The sequence below is a fragment of the Megalops cyprinoides genome, chromosome 4, assembly GCF_013368585.1.
Source record: "Megalops cyprinoides isolate fMegCyp1 chromosome 4, fMegCyp1.pri, whole genome shotgun sequence".
Taxonomy (NCBI): Eukaryota; Metazoa; Chordata; class Actinopteri; order Elopiformes; family Megalopidae; genus Megalops; species Megalops cyprinoides.
In genome coordinates, this window is record NC_050586.1 from 26,163,450 (window position 1) to 26,185,086 (window position 21,637).

Below are 21,637 nucleotides of genomic sequence, written 5' to 3' on the forward strand. Positions count from 1 at the left end.
AAAGGACTGAATGGCTAGCTTACATCTAAATCATAACATCCAGTCAACTTTTTGGGTGCTGTGGCCTAGGCAATCAGTTATCCTCTTGATCGCATGGGTGTGTCACCAGTTTGTTCATACCATATACCATAGTTTTCCACCATCGTCTGTAAGGTTTTTTCTTAAATGAAGTCACTCTAGATAGGAGCGTCTGTTCAGTGGGAAAATTTAAATGAGACTCTTTAACTGAACCTGCAGTGGGATACTGTGCATAACGGGTGCATTGCCGTTTTTTAGAGTCCTGTTCCTCTAATTGTATAATAACTCACGGATGTGGATATGTGCTACATTACATTTTGTCAAAAAGCGGATGTAGCGTAACAAAAATAAAGGTGCCAGTCGAAATTGATTAGTCTTGTCTAACGCACAGCACTGGGCCGAAATTCGGCGTCAGGGTTTTGTTTTCTGTGCTGTGTAAGACCACAAACACGTAGGTCTGCGAGCTGTTTATCTAACAGTATTTGTGTAGATATATACAATACTGAAATGCTACCTGAGACAGCTGGCTAATTATGTTTTAGCTACCTGTAATGACAGATGCACGGGTTCTGATACAAACACAACCGTAGTGACCAACGAGTACAGAGGATACTGTGCGTCAGACATCATCATGATGGCCGAGCTTTTGGGATACTGTGTCTAACCTCTTCGTTTGGAGGCAAATGTGTCACATCAGGTGAGTGCCCAAATTTCACTGCACAAAAGGTATCGCTAAAAACTGTCATTCATCTATACTTCCGCCGTTTCATCATTTGGGCAGCAGAGTCCCTTCAAGGTGTTCTGACTTTCTGTCTGCTTTTACAGGAGCTCCTCAGTATCCCACCAAAATGTTTCTATACTCGCTCCGCAGTCTGCACAGAAAACGACTGGCCGAATTGCAGTCCAGAATCGGAGAATTAAATTGTGTAGTGGGAACTCACTACAAAAGACAGATAGGACGACCTGCTCTTTAGAGTTTAAAAATATTTTTGAGATACGGACTAAGTAATTGACTCTATGCGTTCCACACAGACACTCGTTTTGTGTGTCCCCGATCACTGATATAGCGTGAAAAACACAGACTAAGGTAAACACAAGATGAGCTGAACACCAAAGCTGGTCCTAGATCAGCACTGGGTGGTAGCTTCTGTACGAAGCGGGATAAGCGCCCTTCAGGAAGCGTTTCACGTTTCCTCTCCCATAATTCATTGCCAAATGAAAGGGGAAGCGTATCGACGGAGTACAGAGAAAGGGAATATGGCTAAATGAGCGGTGGCCCGGAGTCAACATTCAAATGTAAGCAGCTCGGCAGCAGACAATCGTTAGTATTTGTCGCAATCCATATCCGTTTTCAGTCTGCAGGTGCTAGACTGACAGATCATTTGATGTAGCCTACTGTGGCGTAGTTGTAGTACTATGAGAACAAAATGCCGATATATGTAGCTTGCTAGCTTCCCTGGCTAATTTAGCTGCTGTCAAAGTACGTTAGCGTAGAATTATAACGCACAAGTGCGTTTACGGTTGCCGCACACTGGACTTACTGATATGCACTAAAAGATTTACCCGAATATAAGTACCGTGCAGCATGCTGTACTAACATTATGCAACTCTACATAGTCCTTCTCCCCTCCATTGTAGACGCTACAGGCATTGTGATTTGCTCCTTATGAGCATTCTTAAAAGGGCGTGGTCTAACGCTGAAAACGAATAGGAACGCAGACAGCACCGGAACCTCATGAACGAAGGCGGGAGGAGCGACTGACTGTCACTTTGCGTATCCCGTCTTGTGTGACCTCTTGGCGAGGGAGCTCTGCATTGCTGTCGCCTAGTTTCCACCACATGTCTTTGCATTCTCTCAGATATTTGTAAAGCTGGTCCCCAGTTTATATCTATGAGGTCCCCTCTGATATTGTTGTTCCAAACGTCAGAGATATCTACCAGAGAACTAAATGTCAGAGTCACAGAGTATAAACTTGGCCTTAATGTATAACTAGGGGGTTTACTGAAGGTGCTAACGGTCAAACTTACCCCATTACAGCGTCAGGACAGTAATGAACAGAGGTAAACCACTGTCACTCACTTACTTAGGTTCCCATAATGATTGTTTCATCACTAGAGAGCAAAAGGCCACTAAAGCAGCTTCAGCCAGGAGTATCTCTTTGCTTAGTCTGTTCCTCAAGCCCTTAGACCTTTGTAAGGCGATTGGAAACACTCAGATCCCCCCCTCTCTGTCTCTCTCAGTCTCCCTTTCTCTCCCCCCTACAGGTGCAGAAGATTGCAGCCATGGTGGTCAACCTCTGCCTGCCACACTTTGAAACTACTGTGCACTGCAACAAGGTACACTGCATTAACACTGTAACAGTCTAAACTGTCTTTTAATACTGCAACAGTGTACACTGCACAACAGCGCCACTGTTCTGCGGGCATTAAGAATGAAAGCTGTAGATGTTTTTCTCCACTCTCCACTTCTTCACTCCTCCCTCCTATAGTGTCTGTGCTCCTCATGTCCTTCCTGGATGGAGGAGGACATGCGTCACAGACAACCTTGTGATTTTCTTTATGCACACTGTGTATGTGTGTGTGTGTGTGTGTGTGTGTGAGTGACTGATTGAGGGACATCAAACTTCACTAAGTTAGTAAAGTTATATTAAAGTTATTCTATGCACCCCCTGTGCACATCCAGAGTGACTCTCTTTTACTCTCTATCTCTCATCCCTCCATCCTCATCTTTTTTGTCCCCCCCCTCTCCATCTCTCTCACTCTCTCTCAGCTTTGTGCGGATGGATATGACGTGTCAAACTTGCTGTCAGGGGACCCAACATTTCGCAGACGGGGCTTCAAGTTGGAGTATTTTCTGCGCCCTCCTGTCCAGGTGACCTTGCAGTTTCAGGTGCGAGTAGAGGTCTGTCGTGTGGATATGGAGCTGTGGCCCTGTGGCATGGACCTTGGCAGGGCCTCTCGAGGCTTAGAGATCCACACCTCCTCTGCAGCTCTGCCTCCTAACCAAGCCCAGGGGCGAAGCCAGGAAGGAGGCCAGTTCCTTTTGGTGGGGCGCTGTGAGTTGAAGGACGAGGTGTCTGTCAGCTTCAGCCAGCCCTGCATCCGGCCACGGCCCCCGTTTCCACGCCTGCCGCCCGAACCTTCCCCCGAGGCGAGGCGGGCAGAGCTGTGGAGCCGAGGGCCTCAGTCGCTGGGGGCTGTGACGCAGCTGCGCATCTGTCTCCCTTACGGAGGGGCAGGCTCCGCCCTGGGGCTGCGGGCGCTGGCCGTGTGGGGGCTCCCTGCACGCTGCTGCAGTCTGCAGGACTTGGAGAGGATGGTAAGGGCGCACAAGGACAGTCTAAGAGTGTCGGCTCCTGTGTCTCACTCACCCCAACCCTCCTCCTCCTCCCCTGACGGCCCCATAACTGACACCCCCGGTTTGCATGCCTCCAGCTCCAACACCCCCATCCCTGAGGAGTTCCTGGACCCCCTCACACAGGAGCTAATGACCCTGCCCTTGTTGCTGCCCAGTGGTGCTGTGATTGACAGCAGCACCCTGGAGGAGTACCAGCGGCAGGAGGCGACCTGGGGACGACTCCCGAATGACCCCTTCACTGGGGTGCCCTTTTCTGTTGACTCCAAGCCCCTCCCGTGCCCCCAGCTGAAGGGCCGCATTGACCGCTTCCTGCTGCAGGCTGGGGGCGGGGGCCTTGGGGGGAAGGAGGGCCAGCTCGGGCGTACAGTGCAGCAGGAGCAGCCCCACCCCTCACGGCTTGCCGGCTGCCGTCCCCCTCAGGCACAGACACAGCCCCCCCTGCATTCCAGCGGACGGCCCCAGAATGGCCCCGCCCTGCAAATGCCCACCTCCTCGCACTCAGGGCCTGTGCTAGAGAGTGCTGTATGCAGACGAGGTGATGGGGACATGACCACTGAAAAGACTCAGGAAAGAACTTCTGCACAGAATCAGGGGCCAGACTCCAGCAGCCAGACTGCAATGCTTGTTCTCACCAGGAAGAGGGCACTACAGGTACAGAGGGACAGTTCTGGTAGCTCAGGGACTGGCCCTACCACACTTCCGCTCCAGGATGTTGAAGGCAGCACACCTTCTTCTCCTTCAGACTCCCAGCTCCCAGCGAAGAAAGCAAGGACTGAAACACCTTCCAGCCCCCACCCCAGTGAGTGAGTTTGGCCTTCCTGTTTGTATATGATAAAGGCAGTTCTATGACTCTGTGATCTGTCTTTAAGTGTTGTGACTCCTCTCTCTGTGATGCAGGCTTTCCTGTGACTCCCCTCTCTGTAATGCAGGTTCAGGCAGCAGCTCCCATGAGCAGCGTCTGGCTGAAAGCCTCGACCAGGCCCTCAACTCCGCTCTGAGTGGTTTCCCGGCATTCACTTCACGCCACGGCCGGGAGTCCAGTGCAACAGAGAGTCAGGCAAGCAGGACCAGTGAAGGTGGGTGTGCAGAGAACAGGATTGGGAGAGGAGTGAGGGTTTAAGAAAAGCAACAGAGGAGTAAGGGATGGAGTAGAGGAGGAGGAGACAGGGTGGAGGTGGTGCAGCAGGACACTGTGGTATTAGAGAGGAGACGCAGAGGCTCAAGTGGTGTGTGAGGCATGTACACCTGTGTATGGGGATTCCAACATCTGCTTTTTGTTTTTGATCAAGTGACTTTCCCTTAGCAGAGCCCATACCAAGTCAAAAAAACAATTTAAACCATTTTCAGTCAGCAGTCACCTGTTTTTGACGATGGGAGCTCAATCTTAAAGAACTGGCTACTTTTGTTAACCTAACCCTTTTTGAGTTGGTCTGCTTTTTAATAGATCAAAGATCAAAGTTAAAATGGGTCCTGTAGATCAGTGCAGGTCTCAGCACTGCCTGCATGCCGCAGGCCTGAGCACACTTCTCCTGAGAGGAGCATGGTGGAGGACATAAGAGATGGAGCACAGTGCAGCTCATCAGCAGCTCTGGCACCTGAATGAACCTGTTTTCTCATGATCAGGAATATTTTCAGTGATGATAGTAATAATGATATCATTATTACCATACTAATGATGAGATATATGGTAATAGCAATATTAATAATAAGGATGCTGATAATGATGGATAATCTCTGAACATAAAATGCTGGAGTAATGTCAGTAGCGCTTGCGAGGAAGAGGAGGAGGGGATGGTGATGAAGGTCAGGTGTAAGGTCAGGGTTCTGTCACAATGAGAGCGAATGAAGAAATAAGGAACTCATCCAATCTGCCTTCTTTTCTCTCCTTCCCCCTCTTCACATAAAGCTCTCCTCAGAGGCGCAGTGGTCTGCTGGCCACCCCAAGGTCAGGTCCCTCACGAAAGGCCTTGTGAATCAGGCCCCAATATCATCACCAAGGATTTAATTAAAAGGAGAGCAGACAAAAGCTGAAAAAATAAGTCCAAACGGCAGAACCACCGCGCTTTCCTGAGTTCTGATAAGGCAGTACTGCACACACTGCAGTGTGTGTTTGTGTATGTGTGAGTGTCTGTTTGTGAGGTGTAACTGTGTGTTTGTGTGTGTGTGAGTGTGAGTGAATGAGTGAGCGCTTAGAAAGGCATCTTCATACTGGATCTAAAAACGGTACTTCCTCTCTCTCTCTCTGTCCCAGGTGAGAGCAGTTGTGTGTCCTGCTCCTGCTCTCTGTCCCAGTACCACTCCAGTATCTCCGCCTTCCGTCTGCCCTGTGGACACTTGCTTTGCCGCCCCTGTTTGTCTCTCAAGCATCCTCCAAAAGTCCCCAGGCCCCCCCTGCGGTGCCCCACCTGCCAGACTCCTGCCCCGTCAAGTGCCATCACACGAGTTCACTACTGAGAGCCCCACCGTTCTCCACTCCCTCCTAATGAGTGTCCACAGTGAGACTCAGCATGCAGGGATATGTATGTGTAGTACCTCACAGGTTGGGCTCTGGGGCAGCGCTGCTGGATGAGGAATGAGAGGAGCCCTCAGGTCTCCCTCCCCACCCATGGGGGACACGCATGCCTGAACACTCTCACTCACTCTCGCCCACTTCACTGTAAATAAACGTTCATATCGTATTTTATTAAAGTTTGTTTCACATGCATGTGTCACGTGTTTGTGTGATATAACATTTATGAACAGGAACAAGAAATGTTCAATCTGTAGACTCTTATGGTGTCTGGTTTGTAGAAGCTGGTAAGTCTCTGGTAGATGCCAGAGGTTTCAGCTAGCTGCCTACCCCTGCTAGGGAGACCTGGTGGTTCTGAAAGGCCTGGCTCACCCAGCACATCGATGGGAGCATCAGTGCAGTTTTGGGTGTAGATGAAGAGCATGTGGAGAGGGAGGGCCATCACATGGCCAAGGCTGCGGGTTGTTTGTGTGGAAACAAAGATGGGGTCCAGCCCTGAGCTGACTGCACACGCAATGGAGTGGAGAGCAGGAAGGACCAGGTCTGCATGAAGGAAAGACTCCTGCCACTAGAGTGTCATGCATACAACTGGCGTATCATCTTTACTAATAATTCAGGAGTCTCAGTACACCTGTATCTGGCTTCTGTCCAGACATGTGTTGAGTGTGTATTCCTGCTGCAGAGAGCGAGAGTAACTGTAGGTTTTGTCCATGTGTGAGGTCGGCTAAAGTGAGCCGAGCTTTGGTCATATTGCTAAAACTCATCACTCTCCCATGTCCTTCTCTTTGGAGACAAAGATGTGCCTGAGGACTTTGTCCTTGCCTCATGGTTTGCTCATCTGAAGTAAGAAAAGGTGGGAAGATTGAGACTGAGAATTGTGTTCTTATAAATTGTCAGCAGTGTGTTCTACAGTTTACAGATCAATAGACAGTCTTCAATACCCTTAAGTCACCCTTTGCAGTACACATAAAGAGATATGCTGTTGTGTATCCAAGTCTTGTGTAACTTTGTGACATAACTTCAGTAGTCACAGTAGTTACAGCTGGACCCAGGATCATATGGAGAGTATCTGTTGGAGACGACTTTAAAGGGAAGGCCGTGCAGAAGGTTGCTGTTTTCTTGTGCTTGAGAAATGGTCACAAAGTTATATACATTATGTTTTTCCATTAAAGTTATTATTCAACAGCATGTTGACTCACGTTCTCACTGAGAAAATGTGGGCACAAGAATGAATAGTTCTGTCTAGTTCTATAAACACAATAAAAAGCAATTCCACCCTTGCAGTTTCTCCATTCATTCCCTACACATACATTAATAACAAAACCTCCCCAGCATTCATCTTTCCATCCCATTGCAGCAGTTATACATGCAGCTGTATGGTTGATTGTGTTAGTCTTCTCTCTTATCACTAACACCACATGTGGATAAACATTTGTTTAATGGGGGTGAATGACTAACAGATTCAAGGATTTAGAGGATGCCATTTCATTTATGGGCAATTCTTCAACTATAGGTCCTTTTGACAGTCCTTATTTTCCAAAAATGAAAACAGTCTGAAATGGATTTTATTAGTCAGAATCATTACTCAGTTTAATCAAGAACAGTACACTCGTCCTGCAGCCATTTCCTTCCATAACACATTGTGTTGTACAAGGTGTCATTACCACCATTGTTATTTTGTTGAGAAAAAAATCCCATTTGTTCTGAAGTTATATGTATGAAAAGTTATTTTTCTCATTTATAACAGCTAATCTTTTAGCCCAAACGGTTGATGCTGAAGAAGAATCACTTTAGTAGGACAAAACATAGCCTCATGCTTCTTCCAGAACCATCAGGTAGACTGTATGTGAACAACTACAGTGAAAAATCAGATCTGGTGGAAAAATAACATTTTCCAACTGACATTCCCTTCATCTTTCTTTTCTTAATGTTGTCTACTGATACAAACTTCCTCCCAGACATACTCACTTTGCATCATGAGCCTCTTTGTGACATGTTTAGGAAATTCAGGAATAAACCCGAAGTTTGAAGGTTTTAACCAAATTATGGCCTTTTTCAGTTGCCAAAACCCTGTTTGCTCCAACCCGACTCATGGTCTGTAGAAGAGCACAGCTGACCATGTATGAAATGGGTGGAAAAATATAAAAGTGTGTGGCATTGAAAGGAAGAAAAAAACAGTCAGGTTCAGGTATATATAGGAGGTGCTGAGCGCCAGATGAATGAATTGTAGCTGGCGCTGGAGAGAGGAGTGCGTACACGTCGCACACACACCACAGTCCAACCGCGATGCCAACCTCTACGATCCCGGTGTGGGTCCTCGGACTCCTCGCGCTCTCCTCGGCGTGCTACGTGCAGAATTGCCCAAGAGGAGGGAAGCGCTCATCACCGGACTTTGGCACAAGACAGGTAAACCACCTTCAACATAACCTGTTTTTCTTTCCTAACCAGATGATATTACCCTGATATTACTCATCTTTGGGGAGAAACACCCATTCCAAAGTGTATCTAGGCATTATCCGAGTTGTCAATGAGCAATTCATATGTTGATTTGCTAACGTCTGAATTTGCTAACGAAGAGTTTTCTTTAACATAAAAGTCTCATGTGTCATTTGGAAAGCTCCCCTCCTGCACACATAGGGGATATAAATATAGCACCTCGACAAGAACTTTATAGTGGCACAAAAGTAGTTTTAAACAACTTTATCAAACCATATCCATGTGTTATCAAAGGTCTTTTCAATGCTACGCCGTTGTAATTTGGCAGATGTAAAATATTATTTTATACCCTTACTTGTTTCGTCGGTCTCAGTTTGCATTGTGATTGTCCTCCAAATGTGGTTCGAATCACGGCGCACGCAGTTGAAATACTTCCATGTAGGTGTATGCATCAGTAATTACAATAACATGCGCATACAGTTTACAGTAATTGGTCCAACACATCAGGTGGCCAGAGGACCAAATAATCAACTAACAGCAGATGAAGACATGCTGACGGTCTCATTTCTTATTTGGAAAACAAAAAATAATTTCCATCGGACCTCAATGAATCGCGTTTTCAGTGACTTATATTCTTTGTGATATGGATAGGTTTGTAAAATGATTAAGCACACACCCCAGCTTGTATGATATGTAAAATGACAATCGCAAAACCATTTCGTTTATCAATCTTTTATCATTTTATCATCATATCATCAGTCCGATGGGCTTACACATATTCACCTACAGATGTAGCACGCTTGGTGTAGTATGACATGCTAAAATAACAGTTACATCAGGGGCATTTTATGTGAATTCCGGACAACGGTGCAAAGATGTAATCAGAAAACCGTAAACCTCACCATGCAGGTTACTGTACTATTGTTGGGTGAGACACATGAATACGATACATACAGCCCTTATGCCATTGATAAGAAAACCTTCCCTTATTCCCATAGTGCATGACGTGTGGCCCAGGGAATGGGGGGCGCTGTTTCGGCCCTAGAATCTGCTGTGGGGATGAATTGGGCTGCTTCGTGGGCACCCCAGAAGCAGCTCGCTGCGTGGAGGAGAACTATCTGCCGTCTCCCTGCGAGGTGGGAGGAAAAACCTGCGGGGCTGACGACGGCCGCTGTGCTGCTCCAGGCATCTGCTGTGACACAGGTCAGAGTCAGCTCATTCGGCCGCCAATAGGGGGCGCCCTAATCCCATACTGCATGATATCCACTTCGAACATTTGAATGCGTGCGTGTGCGTGCCTTGTGAGTTTGTGTGCGTATGTTATTTATGTTATTATTCTGTAATCAATATTTAACTATCTGTGTATATAACTGATTTATCTTTGAATATGTCTGTGTATATTTGTTATTAATATCTGCATGTGTGTGCGTGTGTGTTGATAGAGGGCTGTGTCCTGGACTCCGACTGCAGGGAGGATCGTGGGGCAGTGAACACCGTCCTGACAGACAGCTCAGAGGGAGATTTGTTTCTGTGACTGCTACTCATGGCCAAGAGGGGGAAGAGTCACCACTGAAAGCTCATGCACTTCCCAAACAGACACACAGCGCACTACTCAGCTCAGACAAACACACTACCACTGAACCCTACAGTAAAGATCAGACCACTGGTTGGAATAAACTGTATGTAAAAAAATAAGAACATTTCCCATGTATTTCCATATTTCAATATGTCTCTCCCAGCCTAATAAATCCCCCACAATGTGCCTCAGCAGAACACAATTTCCTTACTTTTCTAATGTAACAGCTATCACACACATATACATACACATATTTACAAGACACCAGAAACAAAGAAATTTGTACACCAACATTTACAAATGAAACCAACCCACACACAAACACACAGAAAGTGAGAGAGGAACTTGCAATCTGCTGAGTCACAAGGAGCCATAAAGGATCTTGTGACATGTAAGGGGTAAGTTTTATTTCTGATTTTCATGGAGCAAAGATGCAAATAAATCCACTATGATCAATTTGCTGTATTACTTACTGCAGTTCTCCTGCACTACACTGTGGCAGTGTTATACCAGGGTGAGGAACTGTAAATACAAAGTAAATAAATGTTTTGCAACATGTCATTAGTGTCAAGTGTTGTGAGTCTTTGAAAAGAAATAATAAAAAAAAACAGATTCCTGTGTCTGGACTTGTGTGCGGGAGAAGTTTGGATTGTTTTCACTGGATTATTTTCAGCACACAACGCTGAAGTATCTCTGAGTAATTTTAGGTTCGAGGAGACATTATCATTTATGTCAAGTATAGACAGACAGACAGATACATAGGTGGATAGATACACACTCCTCCAATACATTTGCACATGCAGCCAGCAGCTATTCTTCACACCATAAACAACACACTGGACTAACTACAGTGGAGTGGGTGCTCACTGGAGGATACACCGATACACACTACACTACTGATGTCATCAGTATAACTTGTCGGTGTCTGGAAAATCACTGGGTGCCTGAAAGCAGAGAGATGAGGAAACCCCAAACTACTGACTACCCCAAACTACTGACTCCTATCCACTCCTATCCACAGCAGAGGAAAGCCAATTTATTATACTGCTGTCCAGGGAATTAATATATTTCTCACCAACATAGTTATTTGTTGAAGCAATTGAAATACCTTGCCCAAAAGCAGACTACAAAGGTTGTGATTTCAGTCAAGATTAGAACCTGCAAACTTCAGGTCACAGGTTCTGTTTGTTAACAACCTCTCCACACTGCCAAGTTTATAAATCTGATTTCTGTCATTTTGTAAATAAAAACCATGTCTTGCAAAGTAAACCGGCTGTTCTGGTCTGAAAACACATTGTTATTGTTGGCTGCTATCCTTCCAAGTCTCTGTTGTTGTAGGCTCTTTTGAAAAGGGTTTGAACTGTATAATTATAGCTGTCTATAGCTGTGACCTCATATGAAGAGAAAGATGTGGGGTTATGAATTTCTGTCTGTCCGTCTCTCTCTTTCATTTTGTCTCCTGACAGCTTTCTTTGGTTATTTTACTATCAATAGACTTCTCTACTCTTTGTGACAGTTGATGGGTGAGTATTTACCTGTCTAGCCATGTCAGCAGTTATAAACAGTAGGTCCTGTGTTTGCATTCTTGAGCAATATTTCAGAAAGCAAGGGATAATTGAGTTAGCCAGCTAACCTGTGTGGCTAACTATTCTGGAGAAGTCTGGCTTTTTGGTGCCATGAAAACCAGTTGACATGTAGCCAGGCTTGTGACCATGACAACGAACTTACGATATTAAGCTCAGTCCACAACAGGCCAATTCAAAAGAGCACGAGTACATTCACCTGGCTAATATGAGATGTCCCTTCTGAGACACATGGTGAGGTCTGACAGTCAGACGGAGGAAAGAAAAGAGAGGAGAAGCTGAGTATCATCCGCTTTGAAGCAGTGTGAGAAACCATGGGATGATATGACAGACTGAAGAGACCTAAAGAGGAAAGCAGAGCGGACCAAGTAAGCAGCCATGGGGGACACGAAGGTCACAGGCACAAGATAATTGCTGTATGTTATATAGTTTTGTTAGTATATAGTTTTGATGTATCCAATGATTTCATTTAAACCAATCTCTAAAGCACATTTTATTTTGTAGTCTATAGTATATATAGTATAGTCTAAGTATATTTCAGAGTGTGTAATGTGTTCTGCTTTTTGTCACTATAGTACCATTTCATTTTTATTTCAGAGCAAATCAACAGCATGAATTGTCTCCAGTTTTTCTGGATGGGAAAGGTCAGGTGTGTGTGTGTGTGTGTGTGTGTGTGTGTGTGTGTGTGTGTGTGTGAGTGTGTGTGCGTGCATGCGTATGCATGTGTATGTGTGCGTGCGTGTGTGGGTGAATTCATTCTGATGATGACCCACATTGGATTGACATACTGAAATTTGCAGTGATGGTTTTGAGAGGGCATGTGCAGCACGCGTAGGTGATCATACTGTCTGTTTGTTTATCGGTTGGTTTCTTTCTGTCTAGCTCCTGCCAGAACGTCTGGATCTGTGTGTGTCTGCTGTCTATCCAGAACGTCTGGATCTGTGTGTCTGCTGTCTATCCAGAACGTCTGGATCTGTGTGTGTGCTGTCTATCAAGAACCTCTGGATCTGTGTGTCTACTGTCTATCAAGAACCTCTGGATCTGTGTGTGTCTGCTGTCTATCCAGAACCTCTGGATCTGTGTGTGTCTGCTGTCTATCCAGACAGACTGGTTTTAAATCTAGGGGTGCAGCAGAATGAGGAGAGGACCCAGGGTGGTAATCACACAGTGTTGGCCATGTTCATGGTTCAGAAGAGCCCGGGTGATAATCACATCCTAAGGCACGTCTCAATATAAGAAAAAAAGGTGAAAATATTGCATATTGTAGGGTATGATTTAGCCTGCGAAAGAGTGGAGACAATGAGGCAGCACTAACAAACACCTGGCAAAAACAAGGCTGAAAGATCAGAGCTTTTATCTGAGATCAACAGTCCCCATTGTGCCTGAAGGCAAGTTTGACTAAGCAGGAAATAAAATGACATGCACCAGAAATCATTTTCTTGAATAACTCTTCTCACAGAGAAAATGAGTCCAAGTAAGACTGCACCTCTTGTTGTTAAAATTACTGTCCAGGCAAGTACAAGGTGGGATATGTGCATTTAGTGATCCCCAGACAGATGTGGAAATTATTAAATGTATTAAATGCAAGATGTGTCTAACGCAGACATAAAAAGAGCAAACGAGGTTGTCAGTGCACTCTGAAGGTGGTTGAGCTGTGCAGCCAGTCCATGTCAACCCTCACTTTTCATTACAGCAACATGCAGCCTTTTAATTAAACTCATATGGACGTGGTCCACCACAGAAAGACTGAGTAGTTAATGACTGTGGTGAATGTGTGTGTATGTGTGTTAGCTCATGTGTATATGTGTATGCTTATGTGTGTCTGTGGGTGAGCATGTATAATGTATATATGTGTGTGTGTGTGTTGTATACATGTGAGTGTGTGTGTGTGTATATGTACGCCGCTGGTATAATCATTATTCAATATTAAAGTAGTATGAACTTTAGTGACTATTAAATTTATATAAGCACGAAAACAAAGTACATACACATCCAAACATACCCACAAGATCACTCTGGAAACCAAAATACAACCAACATGACAATAAATTACTGATGCAGTTGAAGAGGATGCAGTTATGTGAACAATGCACCAATCCTCATGCGTCTCTGCAGCACACAGTAGTACAGTGTGGTGCAAATCTGCTGCTCTGCTCTTTCTGGCCAAAACACTTTCACTTTCCAGCAGAGGGATTCATTTCTCAGGAGAGTGTTTACTGATAAATGCATTCACTGCTGCTTTCAGCCATCCAGCATGTGTTTGCTTGCCAAACCACACACTGTGCCAAACCCAAGCTTGGTCTCTTTCCACCTCTCTCTTTCGCTAGACCCCCGCCCCTCCCCGATAATGTCACAATCATAAACTCTACACTGTTTTTAAAACAGGTTGGAGCTGTCAAAATTCATCTGGATGTGACAGAGCTGAGAACGCTGCACGCTAACACAAGTACAGACACCCAAATCCAGGCTTCTGTATATTAGGATTGTGATGTGGAATGCCACTCTTAAAACAACATGATGGAACCCAAATGCTGTATAAACACAGGAAACACAGATGGAGTTCTCCCCATTTTGTTTTGATAGACCTGCTATCATCACTGAATATGATTTCTTTATTTTATTTGTATGGCAGATGCTTGCATATCATCTACGTCACACATATGAATATTTACTGAGGCATATCTGGATTAATTGTTATGGTTAATGCTACAACTGCAGCTCTGCCCATGGGAATCAAACCCGAAACCTTTTGGTGACATGCACAGTCTATTTTCTGTTCCTAATAGCAGAAAGAGACTTCGTTATCTCTGACTCTATCCCAAACCCCTGGCAGCTCAATCTAGTTGGCAGAAGTTGTCTGTTCCCACACTTTTACACAGATGCCCCAGAGCCACCCTTGTAACTACTGAATTAGTCATTCACTTAATCTTTCTCCCAGAGCTTCCTCATGCTTTCATCCTTTTTTCAACGGCACATTTTTTCACAGCTATTGAGAAATGACTGTGGTAGTTTCTCGCTCCTATACAGTTATGAAAAAGGTCTGTGCACCCCCCTCTCACCCCCACCCCACCCCCCAGCTTTAGATGGTATATGAACACACCCTCCAATTAATGACAAATTAATGACTGACAGATTCCTGAATGGCTGGAATGGAATGAAACATAAAGGGGGGGGGGGGGGGGGTTGGGGTGGCCCACCCGACCACAGTTAGGGGTTGGAAAGTCCCACCCAGGTTGTTGATGACTTTGAGTTACTTTTTGGTTCAAATCTGGGCATTTAGCCTGTCTAGATTCTGTCCTCCCCCTACTTATAGTATCCTGTTCTGAGTAATCCCCTCATCCCGTGCACTCTGCATACCTTCCATTTCACTTAAGATCTGTGTGTACAGCTGGACATTTCCGCAGGCATTGCTAAGGTGATTTGTGTTCAGCACCTTGCTGAAGGTACCACAGGTCACCAACCCCAATGTTCACTCACTACACCATAATGCCTCTTCTTTCAACACTTACAGTCCCCATGAGCCCTGTTCAGCCACACTGGGTCTAAAGCCAACCTGTTCAGGACAAGCAAATTTTAACTGAAATCACAGTAGCCTCATCCACCAATCAGGCTCCGCGGGCATGTGAAGGGCGTGGCCAGGTGGATGCAGGTATAAACTCAGACAAGGTGAGCTTGTCAAGACAAGAAGCCCCACATCCTCGTTCACCATGTCTCTGAAAGTGGTTACACTCTTCCTCCTCCTTTGTGCCATCATCATCATCATCACTGAAGGTAAGGCTGAATTGAGCAGGTTTGGCCATTTCCTGATGAACTCTCTATCCCCTCAATGGATGGGAAGCTTTACTGTCCAAGCCTTCTGCTGCTCCCAGACCCAGAAAGAATGTACCGTTAAATCTCTTTAATATTTTGGTAACAACAGGAGTGCTTCTGGGAGATAAGTAACAGCAAGCAAGCTACAACAAAAGCATTCTTGGCCCTTAATAACAGAAAGATCTACAGAAGAGTATATGACTCCTATTTCTCTGATATTAGAGTCTCTTCTTTGGTTTAAAATGTTTGCCTTCTTGAGTAGGTATTTTGAATATGTTCATATAAGTTGTCTTTTGTTTCTACAGCAATCCTTACTGTTTTTCTGTGAACTGGCTAAGGATCTCTGCCTCTTTATTTAACTTTTACATGAGATGTAGAAGGAAATAATGACAATGTTTCAGCCCGGTGATTCATGGATTCACACAGTAAGGATTGGCACAAGAAGCTAGAATTTGTGTGTCGGATGCTTTGACTGGCTTTGCCAAAGGCTGTGTACATTGTGAAACAGGTGCAAAGAGCTACGAATGCTTTTGTAGTGACACGCTGGCTGTTAATTACTACCCTCGATAATATTCCTGTCATTATTTTGGAGAAATCAAAAGCCACCGAGGCAAGGGTAGAGTGTGAGAAGCTTGTACAATCTTCCATAGAACAAATAACGTCCTCTTTATACAAGTGCCTGTAACTTTCAGTCCTATCCACAGTACTGTCTGTAACATTAAGATCATCTTCATATACCAGGCGCTATCCCGAAATGCTGCGTGAACACCTCTAAAAGCATCCCCGGATTCATACTGCGGAAAACGGAGCGGTTTGACTTTCAGAGTCGTAGAGGAGTCTGCGAAATCGATGCTCTGATGTGAGTACTCACCGTGACCATTATTACCAATGTCTTCAGCACGGTATTGCCCCTGGCATCCAAATCAATACAAGAGACCCCCGCTTTTGGCAAATGTATGATTCGTACTTATAGGCGCTATGATTACATAAATACTCATAATTCGTTTTTACCGAACCACTTGTTTATTGCATAAATATTTTAAAGTCAATATGCTATTGTATTTTAAAACTTTTGCAAAGCACTTTGTGTTACAACCATGTGTAAACGATGCTATACAACTAAAGTTATTATAATTATTATTGTTTAGTTTCATGACCAGCTCCCCTTTGCGCTGATTCGCTGTTCGCTGATTTTCCAAATCAACGGGACCTGCTCTACATATAACAATGAATTTATAATTTATTATTACAATTTTATAACTGGTCTAATTTCTCCATTTTTCTCTGGCTCAGATTGTATGCTAAAGGAAAGAAGTACTGCGCCCATCCGATGGTGAAGAGACGACTAAGGAAAATACAGAAACTCAGCCGAGGCAAAAAGAAGCTGGAAAAGTGATATACCGACTAAAGAGTAACTGGTCCAGGCACGATTCGGCGCATGCCGGGGTGCTGAACTTACTCGCATTCTATGGGCTGCGGCTTCTCTTCGCCTTCCATTGGGCAGTTACAGACTTACTCTGCAGTTAATGCGGAACAAATTTTCATATATGAATCATCATTACTTTATTCGTTACTTTTCCTTTAATAGTTTTGACCTACTTATTTGCGGTTGACGGTGCCAAAATCAGTTGTAAAAATCGACATGTTCGGTTGTTTCACTTAATGATGTAAACGTTTTATTAAAAAATCGCACCATGCATACCGTGTATGAGTGGTTTCATTTGGCTATCACACACAGGTCTGTCATGACTCCTCTCGTAGCTAAGAGTTAAGCCTTTTGTACCGAGACTGATCAACAAGCTGAATCGCACCGTGACCGTTGGTATTTAAAGGCTGGACATCACAGATAACGCAAAACCACAATGTTGTGGCTACTTAGCAACCAACGTCAGCAGGAGCACACGGCAACCTGCAAATATAACAGCTGAAGATTATAACTGTAATCCTTATTTTAACATTTGCTCGAGCCTGGGGGGATTTGTATTTATTAAGGTGTATATTAAATATGCAACAATAATTTAGGTAGGCTACATACTTAAAGGTTGTGAATTATGTAGCCTACACCTTAACATATTCACTTTGTTGTTAGAAATGAGTGAAAAGGTCATGTAGATGTACGGTCCGACGTTGTAAGGTTCTATCTTGAGGAATGCAGAGGAAGTCGAGGAAGAAGGTGACTTTCGTGGAGAAGCTAAATGTTTGTAAGTAAATGCTGTTATTTGGTGGTAAAATATATAACATACCTCTGTGGGGTCTCTCACAGGAAATTCTTTATTAATCATTGCTATATATCAAATAGAAGAAATTACTTTAAGCAGAGGTAGGATGTCATGCTTGTGATCATTCACAAAAAGCTCTATGATATGCAGGGTTAACAGCAGGGGACAGCAGGTTGTTGCTGCTTCAAGACTCAGGGCGGTAATTCCTGACACAGAAGCATACTTGGCTCTGGACCAAACCTGTCAGTAATGGAAACAGTGCAGTTCAATTTACCACAACTGATGTTTAAGTGCAGTGTATACAATCAGCCAATGGAGTCAAAAACTGAGAACTATGCAGATGCTTGAAATCTCAAGCACAGTGGGAAGATAACCTTCGATTTGCTACAAACATTCCGCACAGTAGAGAAGTCATGTGACACAGGGATTGTGTGCCAAAGTGTGCTGTGTCTCAAAAAATACAAGGCTGAGCAAACACGGTTATTGGTTTGAACTTGCACAGAAGCTACATGTTTTGACATGATGGCTCCAGGCAATGCTACTCTGTACTTTTGATTACAGTTGGTCGCTCTATCATTAACTGCTCTATTCACTGAACTTTACAAAAGGAAAAGCAATCAGACTTGAGTCACATTGAGCAACACATATCAAACTTTATCAATGGAAAACGCCACCAAAATATCCTGTTTTAGGGTTCTTGGCCAACGCCTACAGTGCACAGCAAGGTGCAAACATTCAGCCTCTACACGCTCACCTTAGACCTGTTTTAGCTTATTTGGTCAGGGATTAATGTCTGAGGTGGATAAACTGATCCTAGATCAATTGTCCAGCATGTCCTCTCATTCTCCAGCAGGAAACGGGAGGAGTCTCTTGCAGGGCCCTACTCTCTCCCACCTCCCTACGCTGGCCCCACTCCCAAACTGCACCAGGCCACAGAACTGCGTTCCCATCTCGACCTGGCTACCTAAACAGACCCTCCCTTCCACCAGAGCCAAAAGCCAGATATCTCACTCCACCAAGCCACCAAACCAGACCCACAGCCACATCTGGCCATCAGCTACTCTCCCGAGGCTGAGACAGGTTAGGGATGGAAAACACTCCCCTGTGACACAACCACCAGTCTGCAGTGGCCCCTCTGAATCCCACACACACATCAGACCATCAGGGAGCGGAGATGGTGGTTAACCCTCAGAATTCCTAATGGGTTGATTTGCATCAGCTCCAGGTGCAGTTGGCTACCGCATACTTGATGTGAGCAGGGCATGGTTACAATAAGGTTTGGCAGAAGCAGGCATAATTATGGAACTTTGTCACTTTACAAAAGAGGAAGTTGTTTAACATAACTGCATGAGTAGATTCCATTACTTTAATAATAAGCCCTCAAATGTCTTCCTTGTTTCCTTAGCAAAATGTATCTTTGAGATGAGGAAGAGATGTGAGGAGGAGCGGGGTTGTTTGCTAAGGCAGTGAGGGAAATGGAATTAAACATCAATTCTGTGTAACCTGTAGGAGACATTCCCTCCCTCCTGCAAATGTGTGTGGAGGCTTACATCACAGATCCTTGAAAAGCTTCTCCACGTGAGGATACATCTATGCATCCTCTGCAGCCCATGTAAATTATGCAATTTCCTGCAAGAAATTTTCAAAATAAAAACACTAACCATGTTGAAGGGAGAAGAATAATTCACTGCTTTATATGTAAAAGGATACTAAAACCTGTCCAGCAGGACCACGGTTTCACATAGCTAGCTGCTAGGAAGTGACCCAAGTGCCAATTGTTTTGCAGACTAGTAGATCTGTTGTATGGCTGTGGTTGCTTGCTGTCCATTTTACCATTATAAGAGCAGCAGGGTGTAAACTGAGCTGGCATCTGATTTCCTTGATTTCATGTCTTGCTGTGAGTACTTTAACTGATCTGTCAGAGAATTCATAAAGTGCAGCACTTGGCCCAGGCTTGTGAGCATGCGTGGCCATCACCAAATCTCAAAGATAAGCCTCTGAATCTCCTTGAGATCTATGTACATTGCTTAACAAGAATGAAATCTACCCTAACACTATGCCAGATCTCCTTCTAATGCCGCCATCTGCACCGCACTAACTGTAACTTGTTTATTCACCTGCACACGCCTGGCATGAACACAAAGGAGGTGAATAGGTTGGTGATCAACTCGTCACGCCTGAGGCAAGGACATACCAGGGGCCAGCATCTTTCACGCCAAAACCAGAACACTGCCGAAGAAAAGACACTTCCTCCAGGTGAGTCAAGATAGTGATCACAGCAAAAAAAGAAGACCGCACAATGTCTAATCAGAGTCGAGAGATTAAAAGAACAACCCACTCTTCTGGCATTTGTTTTTCTAGTTCTGGGAAAGATCACTCATGGCAGGATGATGGTCAATGACCTCACTCTGCGTCAGAGAGATTATTCTGAAAAAGCAAAGGAGGTGAATGAGGGGCTGTGCAGGAAGATGAATTACCTGACGGGCCAATACGAGAACAGGTAACAGACCTTCCTCAGGACACAACGACATGGGGAGGTCACACTCCACAAAGTCCCATCCTGCAGAGACTAATTCTGTTTCAGGTTTTACAGTTGACATTTTCCCCCTAGAGCTAAATCACGTCTAGTGTGTCAAATGGTTTCAGTTCTCATCAAACACATTCCTCCAGTAAAGTCATTAAGACCTGTGATGAAAGAAAACTCATACAAACCCCTACTCAACAGGGTTATGTTCCAAGTTGTTTTTCTTGGCACATTCCGAGAAGTCTTCACTGTGGGTAAAAGGGAATTTCTATACATAAGATACATTGTTGAGCAGAGGTCATTTTATTGCACCCATTTTGTGCCCCAACGTGGAGGTCCTACAGCGGCCTCTAGAATTTTCCATCTGACTGTGTCCATAAATTCAGGAATTTTTAACTGGCTGAATCCTGCACATTCCAGTCAAGAGTGGTCTGCTTGATTCCGCAACATTTCACTGACTACAGACAAAGGGATTCCGCTAGCTGAATGTGGGCAGGTTGATTCTGAAATGTCCCAGCTGAGTGGCATGTTTTTCCCTCCCTCTCTTTCTCTCTCTAGGGTGAGAGATCTGGAGGAGCTGTTGGCAGAGGTGAGGTTGGAGCGGGAGAAGGCAGAGCAGGATAGGCGAGATCTTGAGGAGCAAAACGCAGAGCTGCGCACACTGAATGCAGAGCTGCATTCACTCATCGTCCGGCTGCAGACCTGGGGTGACATGCTTGGGCTGCAGATGGACACAGACAGTGTGAGCTTCTGTCCCAGTGTGACACCCACTAACAGATTCCCACGCATAGGCTTGTACATTGGCTGACTATCAGTCTGATATAAATAAGTTTCTGCCCCCAAGCATTGAACCTGGATCAGTTTCATCTTTGTCTCATGATCTTAGGAATTAATACAGGGTTTGGGTGAGCTGGTCTTGAACTGAGGGCAGCAAACTGGGTTGCTCTTCCTCCTTGAAACACGTTTCTCTCCAGCTCTGAAACACAAGGGCCAGCAAGCATCTCAGCCTGAAAGCCAAAAACATTAAGCACATTCAAAAAGAGAAACCCTGGCTGAATCACAGCAGAGCAGTAAGCAGGGAGCAGCAACCCGCTGCCCTCTGAAGTCCATGCCTAGCCCTGAAGTGAGTGTGAAGAGGGAAAAAAACAATTTCAATTAATGATGGGATTAAAACTGTTATTACTGGGTGCTATGAGATACATGAAACATAATTACAGCACAGCCAATCACAAGGGACCTCTAGAGAAATGAGTGTTCAGATTCTGTGTGACACCAGCAGAACATGCAGTGCAAATGTAAAATAAAACAGATTTCGCATACAATTGAAGACATTCACATTTGACAGTTCTTTTGAAGACATTTTTCTGTGGTCCTTAAACTATGATGCTGGTAAAGTACAGTCCCATCTGTGGGGTCAGGTTGTCTCCTCCTTATGAAACACAAACACCAACAAATAAATGTGCAATGAGACTCCTCTCTGTCCTTGGAAAGTGGTCATTGCCACTCAGGGTCCCGGCCCACCATGGGTCTGGGCAAACGCTCTCTCACACTCAGGAACCTGGCCAGCCTTTCCCCATCAGTTCTCGGGAATAATCTCCTTCTCT

The 21,637-nt window shown here is 44.8% G+C and overlaps 2 protein-coding genes across 4 annotated transcripts; both read left to right on the forward strand.

Moving 5' to 3' along the window:
• Positions 1-1,238: 1,238 nt before the first annotated feature.
• Positions 1,239-6,018, forward strand: ubox5 (U-box domain containing 5). 3 transcript variants are annotated; one of them, XM_036526539.1, is made up of 5 exons: positions 1,239-1,314; positions 2,284-2,355; positions 2,789-4,175; positions 4,306-4,452; positions 5,628-6,018. In XM_036526539.1, exons 2-5 carry the CDS (start codon positions 2,302-2,304, stop codon positions 5,828-5,830), a joined length of 1,791 nt encoding a protein of 596 aa, XP_036382432.1. In that variant the 5' UTR covers positions 1,239-1,314; positions 2,284-2,301; the 3' UTR covers positions 5,831-6,018. The 3 variants fall into 3 exon arrangements, with proteins under 3 accessions (XP_036382432.1, XP_036382434.1, XP_036382433.1); XM_036526541.1 differs by having other exon boundaries at positions 1,252-1,314; positions 2,260-2,355; XM_036526540.1 differs by having other exon boundaries at positions 1,269-1,339.
• Positions 6,019-8,171: 2,153 nt separating this feature from the next.
• Positions 8,172-9,855, forward strand: LOC118776197 (oxytocin-neurophysin 1-like). The gene is made up of 3 exons (XM_036526309.1): positions 8,172-8,291; positions 9,320-9,524; positions 9,764-9,855. Exons 1-3 carry the CDS (start codon positions 8,172-8,174, stop codon positions 9,853-9,855), a joined length of 417 nt encoding a protein of 138 aa, XP_036382202.1.
• The last annotated feature ends 11,782 nt before the right edge of the window (positions 9,856-21,637 follow it).